Source organism: Saccopteryx leptura, chromosome 2 (genome assembly GCF_036850995.1).
Source record: "Saccopteryx leptura isolate mSacLep1 chromosome 2, mSacLep1_pri_phased_curated, whole genome shotgun sequence".
Taxonomy (NCBI): Eukaryota; Metazoa; Chordata; class Mammalia; order Chiroptera; family Emballonuridae; genus Saccopteryx; species Saccopteryx leptura.
Window position 1 is genome coordinate 315,027,042 of NC_089504.1, and position 11,034 is coordinate 315,038,075.

Consider the following 11,034-nt stretch of genomic DNA (forward strand, 5'->3'; position numbering starts at 1 on the left):
GACCCCTTGCTCAAGCCAGTGACCTTGGGCTCAAGCTGGAGAGCCTTGCTCAAAACAAATGAGCCCGCACTCAAGCTGGTGACCTTGGGGTCTCGAACCTGGGTCCTCCGCATCCCAGTCTGATGCACTATTCACTGCGCCACCACCTGGTCAGGCACTGATGTGGTTTTTACAAATTGGAGGCAAGACTCTTCACCAGCAAAAAGACTGTCTCCCTTTCCTGCTAAGTATTTGGTTGTCTTGAATGGAACTCACAATGTCTCCAAGGTGTGTCTGTGTGTGTGTGATGCTTTTTAAAAACGAGTCTCTGGCAGCCATGCGGACATCAGTAATACAATTCATCTCTCACCTGCTTCTCCCTGAACCTATCACGCTGCATGTAAACGTAGAGAACTCGGTATTTTTTTTAGCTGGTATTTGTCAGTACGGCCTTGGAAAATTCTGCTAGGACATGATTCCTTCTAATTACACAAATAACTATAAAAATATTTGATTAACCTTTAAAATCGACAGTCCCGTTCATAAATGTTAGTATTTCATTCACCTAGTGAAGTATTATTATGACTTTACTCAGGTAGGAGGGTCAGAGCAGACACATAAGGCCACATAGCCAGTAGGTAGAACTGTCACAAACTCATGATTTGGAAGCCAAAGCCCAGTCTCTTTTTATTATGCCATTTAAATCAAGGGGAATATCCTCCATGCACATAAAGTACCAAACGTGAGAGTTCTGGTTTTGACAAGAGCACGCCATGGACTCCTTGTTTTTAACCCTGGGTCACTGGGTCCCTGAAATGTGCTGTTTCCATGGCCTAGAGTTCACTCTTCCCTTGTCTTCTACCGTATTTCCCCATGTATAAGATGCACCTTAATTTTGGGGCCCAACATTTGAAAAAAAAAATTACATAAAGTTATTGAACTAAAGTTTTATTCATCATAAAATTCATTTCCATGAAAAAGTGAGAAATGCAAGTAAAAAAAACTACAACCACCATATAAGATGCACCCAGTTTTTAGACCCCAAATTTTTTGAAAAAGGGTACGTTCTATACATGGGGAAATATGGGTGCACCTTATACTTCTCATCTGCTCCTCTTCAGGGTGGGCTGTTGAGTCACTCAGCGCTTATCAGCTGGTTTCTGGGTACAGTGCAGGTAAATAGTTTAGCTTCAGTCTTCTGACTCCTCAGTGTGGAGCGGTGGCACTCGACTGCGGGGTCTCCACACACTTCCGAGGAAACAGTGCGGAGGCTCCTCGCAAGCTCTGGGTCCATCAGTGAACCAGCCACTGTGACTGTTCCCGAACTCCGGCTGGCTGCTGAGTTACTCTCTTTAAAGTCACATATTAATTCTCCTAAGTTCCCGTTACGCAGGCCTTCTCCAGAAGCTGGAGATGACCTACGTCAAAATGTCCACTGGGAAGTTCTGCCCTGGGCTCAGGCTGCGAGCCTGGGGTGGTCATCCACCTGCCAAAATCTCTGCGATCTTGTCACTATTTTACAACACACGGTTTCACAGACTCGGTCTACGTGGCTGTCTCCTACAGTCAGCATGTGTCAGTGCGGCAGGTGCTCAGGAGTTCTCAGTGGGTCCTCGGCCTTCTGCTGGATCCCACGTCTGTCAGACACAAATCATCCACTTTTTGTAGTTTTAATTTTTTTTTTTAAATTTTTTTATATATTTATTCATTTTAGAGAGGAGAGGGAGAGACAGAGAGAGAGAGGAGAGAGAGAGAGAGGAGAGACAGAGAGAGAGAAGGGGGGAGGAGCTGGAAGCATCAACTCCCATATGTGCCTTGACCAGGCAAGCCCAGGGTTTCGAACCGGCGACCTCAGCATTTCCAGGTTGACGCTTTATCCACTGCGCCACCACAGGTCAGGCTGTAGTTTTAATTTTTTAACGACTGTAATATAGGCCCTGGCCATACCATCTGGATTATGCATCTTTTGAACATTTTATTTAAACAGATGTAGTGGGGTTCTTACTAGTTCAGGGATTATTCACAAGGAATTTATTGCTAATACTTAAGCTTTAGGGAAAGAAATCATAGCTGCTGTATACTCTCTTGCCTGTGCAGTGTTCTCTTCCCAAGAAAGAGATGGAAACGGGTTAAACAGTTAAGATGGTAAATTTTTTTTTATAATTAAAAAAAGGTACTTAAAAGATTTTCTAGACAGTGCTAGAGATCTTCAGAGCAACTCTTGCAAAGTCCTCGCAACCTTACTAGGGGCTCACTGCTAGAAGGGCTAGCTACTGAAATATATACAAGGGCTACCTCCCACAGAAATAACATCTTACACACTCTGATCTCTGGTGAAGTCCAAACTTTTTCACAGAACTTGCAAAAAGCCCTTCATGACCTGACCTCCGTTTCCTTATGACCAACCAGTACTAGTTAAGAGGTCTTCTTTCAATTCCTTGAACAGTTAAGGCCTTACCTTAACTGTTTTCTGTGCCTTACACACTGTTCCCATATTTCTCCTGCCTCAGTCAGGCTCAGGGCCAGCTTATGCACCATCTCTATAGGGAGGCCTTCTCTACACCCTACTGAGGTTTGGGCCTCAGTCCATCAATCCACCCACCCTCTCCTAGAAGCCTTTTTCCTTTGTGCATTTCACACAGCAGTTGTGAGATTACACGATGTCAGTCTCTCCCAGGGGACTGAAAGTCCTCCCAGGCAGAGACTGCTTCTCTTGCTAACCCCCGTGTTACCAGTGCACACAGGAGATACTCGATACTCTCTTACCAGGTACAGCCTTGTATGCCGTGAACCAGCGCGGCTAGTAATTCCAGGTGCTGAGTAGGAATGGCGCAGAATTAAGAAAAATAGGCTTAAAGAGAAAAAGGATGGGCTTGGGAGGTCTCTTTGCAATGTGAGAGACAGCTCCAAAAAGCAAGCCTCCATCCCCCTACCTGCTTTATTTATAGGGTAAAATGTGCCCATTAGCAAATCAAAGAGGTCATTAAAGCATGTCACATTTCCAAGGCATCCCAAGAATTCTACCAAGTGCAGAAAACCCCCATCATATAGAACATCTTAACTTCACAAAACAAAGGATAAAAAGAAACTTGTCTCAAGTTTTTCCGAGGGACATGGGGTGTAGGACATGGTAGGACGAGTATAAACAATCCAACACCATAGCTAACATAAAGATGTGGAAAAAAATAGCCTTTAGCAACTTCACTAAGCAAGTGAGGTAGGGGGTTGGGCAGACTGTCAGCTTACTCCTAGTTCCCCACACCTGTCCCCCAAAAATCTAAATTGCAAAGACTCTGTTGGCTTTCGGTCCCCAACACTTGTACCCCGCAAATCTATCTTAATAGATGTTCTCAAAGGAGTAGGTGGAGAGGCACATAAAGTTTGTGGGCTTGGTGGTGGAGGCAGTGGCTGAATAGCCAGAGATGAAAGGCTTCAGGCCTCCTCACGTGAGGAGCAAGAGGGAGTAATGAGACTCCGGGTGCTTATTTAATGTTTCCCCCTCCCCTTGCCCAACACCCCACTCTCACCCCAAACAAGCCATTCAACAATAACACACACATCCATTTCTTTGGGGAGTGAGGTAAACCTCAGATTACAAAACCAAGACCAAAGTAATTCTGCAGAATTAGAACGTGTTCAAGAAACCAGTCACAACTGAACTGGATCAGACTTCGACAGGGAGATGACTGTGTTCCTTCAAAGAGCCCTCAGCTTGGAAGCTTACACCCCTCTAGCACGGGGAGAGAGAAGAAATCCTCTCTCCTGCTCTCAGCCGCTGAGGAGGAAGGGGTCTCTCGGATGGACCAACACTATTTCTTTTTTGCTGCTCTCTTCCCTTCTCCTTTCCTTGGTTTCCCCTTTCCCCGAAGCTTCTTCAGGCGCATCTGCTCATCCTTGAAGTCCTGATGCTCATCTCTGAATAAAGAAAGACAAGATAATTAGCCAGTATTTTTACGGACTGGGAAAGCACACCAATCTAGCCCCTTAGGGGGTTCTGGTACTTAATCCTTGACTTCTACAAAGCACATGCTCAGCTTGGCGGACAGACAGGGCAGGGGGTCCCCAACATAGAGATGCACTGTATTCCAAAAGTTCATTTCTAAGTCACAGTCCCCCTCACAGAAACAATGTCACCAATAGCAGTTAATTCCTAGGCCAGCCATGCAAACCTATCTAATTATGATACAATACTAATAACTACCCCAAATTTCCCTACAACAGTGGAGGAAACACACAGAAGAGTGGAAAGGGGGTAAAAACTTCAACAGCTAGAGACACGTGGATGGGGGGAAGACGGAGACTGCCCACAGTGTGTAAACATGCATTCTAAAATCAAACACCTGAAGAACAGTGTGTTATTTAAACATGTAAGCTCTGGAACCTATCCGAATCTGGGTTCAAATCACAGCTCCATCACTTAGTAGCTCTGTGACCTTGGATAAGTGACCTTTCCTCTCTGCATCTCAGTCTCTGCATCTGTCAAGTGTGGGCAACAGTGGCATATGAATTAAATGTGATAGGGGTTTGCTCGCCAATTTTTAACTCCCTAGGCTGTTTTAAACTAGTGGTTTTATACGGTATGCTGTTTCAGTCCATGAACATGAAGGATGATATAGCAGACCTCTGGGATTAGCTATGACTGCCCCTAATACCTATTCTCAACAGAGCAGCCAGAGTAATTCTAAGTATGTCACATTACGTCACTCCTTCTCTTCACAATACTGCAAATGGCTCCACATCTCACCCAGAGCAAAAGCCAAAGTCCTGAGGGCCAGCATTATCTGCCCGCAGTCCTACCACTCGCCCTGTGGTCCCTACTGCTCCTGGAACATACCAGGTGCACGTGTCTGCCCCAGGGCCTTTGCTCTGCTAGCCTCTGCTTTGACAGCTCTTTCCCAGGTTCTACTGGGCTTACTCACCACCTTCAAGTCTCAGCTTAAACCTTATCTTCTCAACAAGGCCAACCCTGACCTTCCTTTTTAATCCTGTGACCTGCCTCCTCCCCGCCCACCAAGTGCCCTGTCAGCACCCTGATCCTGCCCAGCCAGTTCTACTGTGTTTCTTCCCCTAGATGCCCAAGTTTATAACACACCACATAATTTACTTATGCACTGTGTTTTCCCTCTCTTCTACCCCCCCCCCCCCATTCTCATCCACCCCCAGCCAGAAAGAGAGCTCCAAAGGCAGGAGTCTTTATCTCTGTTGAAGAAATGGTCCAAGTACCGTACCTGCTAGACCGAACGGGTCACTGTTTCTGAGAACCTGTGCCTCCCTCCCCCTTGCAGATCTTGGAGTAGTATTTTCTTTATTGCCGGGGTCTGGTTTCATCCTGCCTGATGTCACACAGGCTTGGCGTCCGAGGCGCCATTTACTATAACTAAATACATGAAAATAATGGCACTTTTCAACGGGTAACAAAATGTCAAGTGTTTTTTCCCTGACCCTAAAGATAGTCAGGGCTTTGTTGTTCCAAACATGGAGGGTGGCAGCAAACAGGTACATTAAAATCGGTCAATTATTTTGGTTTGGGTTATAATTTCCTACTTGGGACACCTGCCTTCCAGTGATATTTTCTTTTGGGTCATAATAAAATTAATTTTTATTTTCTGAGACCAGACTAATGACAAGCGAAACTGCACCAAAAGCAATTCGAGAAATTCAAAATATGTCATGGGTTATAATCTCTAATAATATATTAACTAAGAAAATCTATCCTGTTTTGTCCACTGTGGCTCCCCTGTGCCCATCTTAGTGCCCACACATGGTAGGTACTTAAAAAAAAATCTGTTGAATGAATGCACCAATCTTTAGTTATCTGGGATAAACTAGTAATTTTATTATATGAAAGTGAACAGCCCTAAATTAATTTTTGTTTTGTTGCCCTAAGAGAAGTCCAATGAAAACATGTTAAAAAAAAAAGGTAGGCATTTGAAGTTTATAGATTTATGCACTATTTGAATTATTTTATAATGAGCTTGTATTAGTTTGGTATTTGAGATTTCTTTTTCTAAAGAAAATGATTCATAGGTGTTTTCTTTCTAGAGTTGTATATAGTCCTAAACTCCCACATCCTATACATCCTCAAATATACAACTACATGGTGGGAAGAGCCGGCCACTCTTACTATTATACATTATTATTCCATTATAATGTCTATTGCCTATTACTCTTAAAGGGAAAACTATACTTATTTAGGTCATGTTAGTATATCGAAAAGGGTACCAGCTAAAAGTGCCAGAAAAGGGTAGAAAGCAAAAAGAACTCCAACAAAACTGCCATCAAGAAAGACAGGAGGCTTCCCCACACCAGCTAGGAAGCAGATTGGCCATGGGGCAGGGACTCTCCCCTTCGGACCACCCGGCACCTGCTCAGTGTGTGCACCAGCTTTCCTCAGCATCCGACTGGAGTGCTCTTGATGACGAATTAAACACCTCTCTGTAGCTAAGTATCTAGTCAATGTTAAGTCACGTCATAGGCATAATTACATTATGTCTTCCAATAAGTGCATGGTTTATTTTTGGTATGCCCATTATGGATATCTTGAAAACCTTTCCCCACCAAACTGTACCTTTTGAACTACCTGGGCACTATCATAAGAACCATAAAACTATAAAGATAGGCTTATTATTATTTTTTTCCTTTTCTGATGTACGACAAAAATCTCTTATGGTTTGCTCTTTTCTTGTTATTACCTGTAGAGGCCATAAAAACGCAGTATCCCCATGAGTGCAAAGTAAGTGTTGTGATTTGGATACCAGTCGTAAGTCTCCCTCCTCTTGGCCAAAGGCTGCTCACTGAACAGTTTCACCACTTTTGTGGACTTGGAATCAGTAGGCCTGGCAACTTCACCAAATAGCCGGGCGCTCAGACGACTCATACGTAAGGCATATTCTGAAAACGAACTCATTTCTGGGGCAGCAAGGGGCAAGAGTCCCTACAGAAAATGAGAAGACAAGCAAGTTAGTGTAAGAAATTCCCTGGTTACTTAAAGAACAGCTTAAAAAATGAGAACACAGTAAGTCACCCGTGAACCCATCCATGTTGTTGGCAGGACATGCCTTGGAGTTAAGAAACAGCCATTGTCCAAGAGGCTAATTCCTTTGCAGGGTTTGCATTTGCAATTGTTACATTTAGTGCTAACATACTATTGCTCCCTCGCTCTACTGCCCCTTTTACAGGGAACTGTCTTATGATTCAATAGGTTATCTACTGATGGTCAGTTTCCCTGTTTGTAGGCTAGATGAGGACAGAGAAACAAGCTTCCCTACCACAGCATTATTATACCTTCAGAAAACACCCACCTAAGCAGTCTAAAGAATAAATATGCTGACTGCCTGCCATCTAAAGGTTTAATCACTGCAGAGAAATAATTATGCTGTTGTCTTTATTATCAGCCCTTTGAACACTGAGCCCCTCAAGGGCTCCAGATGGCTGAGAACTGCTAATGAGTTATGAGGTCATTTAGCCTCTAGGTTGCTGGGTTGGATTCTGCCTGGAGACTGAGAGTCACCTGGGAAAAACAAACAGAGATAGAAGTCTTACAGAAATAAAGTGAAGAGCTCCAAAGACACATTTTATTCCTGAATAGAGGGCACTTATGAATTGATATTGTCTTATCTTCCATCTTATATATTCGGCTATAATGCAAACTAGCTAAGTTCTTATTAGCTGAAAAGAGGAACTTCTTCTTTAGAGGCATAGGATGTTGAATGATATTTGTAATACACAGAAATTACAGCTTATATAAAAAATTATATAAGTGAGACATAAAAATCAAGAATGTTGCTGGTGGAATAACTATCTTATTCCATTTGAGTTAAGATGCAGGGGTAACTATTGGCAGAATATGCTAATTTATGTGAAATTTTGTACACAGTGAGATGAGACTGCTAACAGACCATCCTTAGGGATAGTTCAGCTGAGAGGAAAAGTAGTTGATCTCCAAACAGAAAAAGTCATAAATCTATCCTGAAAAACCAGTGGGAGAAATATACAAAAACCCCTCTCCAACAGGAATGATGCCAAGTAAATTTCAACATAGCTTCTGCCAGAAAACAAAACAAAACAGAACCAGTATTTAAATTAAGGAAAGTTTCATGTCCGTATCAAGATCCATTGAAAGAGCAGAGGCTGGCCTCAAATCAACTTCCCAAAGTTGTCAACCTCCAACCATTTACCATTCTGAAACCAACCCAGCAATCTTGGGCCAACAACGCCACCTGAAGGCCCGCCATGGTAGAACTGTCAGGCCCAAGGACTCCTTGCCTTCCCTCTAACCCCCAAACCTGGGATCCGTGCAAGTCTTGCTCTTTCTTTTTTCCTTTTCCTTTCCCGCCTGCTCAGTTCTCAGATTCATTTCCATCCTGACTCGTGCTCCATTACGTGGATGGGAATGGGTTCGGGTTATATTTTCCTCAACGAGGAATAAAGTTATTCACTTTAAGGCAGCAATTTTCAACCGGTGTGCAGCAAGAATTTTAAAAACATGAAATACCTGACTATTTATAGTCAGGGGCACCCACCTCTTTTCCCTTAGACTGTTAAATAAAAAAATGACCACAGCCAACACAATAGCCGTCTGGTATGAACGAAGTGAAATTATACTCATATAGGTCAGATTGGCAAAACAAGAAAACTTTTTTTTTTGGGGGGGTGGGTCACAGAATTTTAGTAATTAGTTTGTGTGCCATGAGATGAAAAAGGTTGAAAATCACTGGTTTAATATATAAATAGGAAATAGTTTAAAAGAATAAGTGGTTTTATTCACATGAAGCCATTCTAAGGTGTACCATTAAATCACTTTTCTTTATCTGTGATGTAAACGTTATCATGAAGAAAAATAAACTGGAGCTTAAAATGCTAACTAAGCAAAACCGAATTACTCAAACAGGTTAAACCCATACAAGAAAATTCCCATATTTTTACTTTGGCATAAAGGGGCAGGCTTCTTTGATCTTCCTGACAGGTCTGAAGCACCTAAAAGGTCAAGTTTATTGTTTACTTCAGTATGGGCTTTGGTTAAAAAAAATATTACTTTGGATTCAGTTTGCCTTTTTTCTTTGAACAGTGCAGGAGTTGTTAACCTGGAGATCCCTCGGTGTGGTGAATCCCATCGAACTTTAAAAAATGTATGCTGAAATGTGTGTGTACGTGTGTTTAAATCCTGCTGGGGAGCCCTGGCCGGTTGGCTCAGTGGTAGAGCGTCGGCCTGGCGTGCGGGGGACCCGGGTTCGATTCCCGGCCAGGGCACAGAGGAGAAGCGCCCATTTGCTTCTCCACCCCCACCCCCTCCTTCCTCTCTGTCTCTCTCTTCCCCTCCTGCAGCCAAGGCTCCATTGGAGCAAAGATGGCCCGGGCGCTGGGGATGGCTCCTTGGCCTCTGCCCCAGGTGCTAGAGTGGCTCTGGTCGCTGCAGAGCGACGCCCCGGAGGGGCAAAGCATCGCCCCCTGGTGGGCAGAGCGTGGCCCCTGGTGGGCGTGCCGGGTGGATCCCGGTCGGGCGCATGCGGGAGTCTGTCTGACTGTCTCTCCCCGTTTCCAGCTTCAGGGAAAAAAAAAAAAAAAAAAATAATAATAAAATAAAATAAATAAATAAATCCTGCTGGGGAGAGAGCTTTCTCCAGTTTCTCAAAAACCAGTGGTTAGAAGGGAGCATCAGATTTGGTGCTGAAAATCCGGTTGGAATTCTGTGCTTTAATGGCCACATGGTATTGGTGGAGTACACACTGTATGCTTTGTCCCGGTTTTCTCACCTACTGTGTAAGGACAGTTACACCAAGTCTTGCGTTTCGAGCTGACATGCAAGACTCATGGCACAGTGTCTGCCCCGATCCCCGGGTCCCAAGGGTATCTCTCTCTCTCTCTCTCTCTCTCTCTCTCTCTCTCGCGTTTAGAGCTGACATGCAAGACTCATGGCACAGTGCCTGCCCCGATTCTCGGGCCCCAAGGGTCTCTCTCTCTCTCTCTCTCTCTCTCTCTCTCTCTCTCTCACACACACACACACTGCACACGTGCGTCACAGGAAAACAATCTAAACAGAAGGTTTCACTATTTTTAACTCCCGGTACTCATTATTTTCTTGGGTCATATAGACACGAATGCTTTTATGCAGCTCAACACCGCTAAACCCCTCTAACTGCGTGTGATGTAAGGGATAGTGTCAAGTCAACGGACGTAGAATCGGCAGGGTATTCCACGACTATTTTTCTTAGATATCACTTTACAATTATTTTTATTAAGCTGGAAAGGAAATTAATCTGCATACCCTCTGCAAAGCTACGGTGCAACAAACCATCCAGTGAGCAGAAACTGAGCCCAGAGAGCTACCTAATCAGGAAGCCAGTTAACTGTGCCGGGGAGGAAACGACGCCAGCGTCCTGTGTCTGTAAAATCCCCTAATCCACGCAGGAAAAGGCCAAGTTATTAGTGTGATACCAGCGAACCCTGCAAGGTGATTAACAATGACATGGACTCGTTCTGTTCTTGGCGACCCTACAAGGTCGTGGACCCCTGCCGGACCTCCCCAGCAACCGCCCACACCTCACTGCAGACCCCCACAAAAGTCAGGACAGCCTTACCTGCCGCTGACCTTCCTCTCCCACGCGCCCGTGTGCCGGAAGGCCCGCCCTCAACCGAGCCCAGGACTCGCCCGTCACCGCGGCGGAGAGCAGTGGAGAAGAGCAAGCGTGGTGGCTAGAGGGGAGCCCTAGGGCAAGAACCGGAAGTGTTAGCCCAGACCTGGCGCCTGCGCAGTGAGGCATAGCCCCTCCCGGTATGTGGAGGGCTGTGGTTTTGGTGGTTCGGCTGAAAGAGGACCGGCTTTCTTGTAGGCCCTGCAGGGTTTGCCAACTATATTGTGTTGGAAATGGCTACACAGCTGCCCCTAAACCTATGAAGCAATGGCTATGTGTGTGTGCCTTATGGTGGAGGATGAAATGCACTTTCTTTTTTCCTTTCCTCCTCTTTCTGGGTGTTTTCTTTCTCTTTTCATCCATTCTAGGCCTTGACAGGGCACTCCTTGACTCTAGGGGTTGAAGAGTCCTCTGACCCACATGG

At 44.7% G+C, this 11,034-nt stretch overlaps 1 protein-coding gene across 1 annotated transcript; it reads right to left on the minus strand.

The window, feature by feature from the left end:
• Positions 1–2,338: 2,338 nt before the first annotated feature.
• MRPS33 (mitochondrial ribosomal protein S33) lies at positions 2,339–10,675 on the minus strand. The gene is made up of 3 exons (XM_066362893.1): positions 10,557–10,675; positions 6,672–6,913; positions 2,339–3,894 (listed from the first exon to the last, which is right to left on the minus strand). The coding sequence occupies exons 2-3, from the start codon at positions 6,884–6,886 to the stop codon at positions 3,789–3,791; spliced, it is 321 nt and encodes a 106-aa protein (XP_066218990.1). The 5' UTR covers positions 6,887–6,913; positions 10,557–10,675; the 3' UTR covers positions 2,339–3,788.
• Positions 10,676–11,034: the final 359 nt, after the last annotated feature.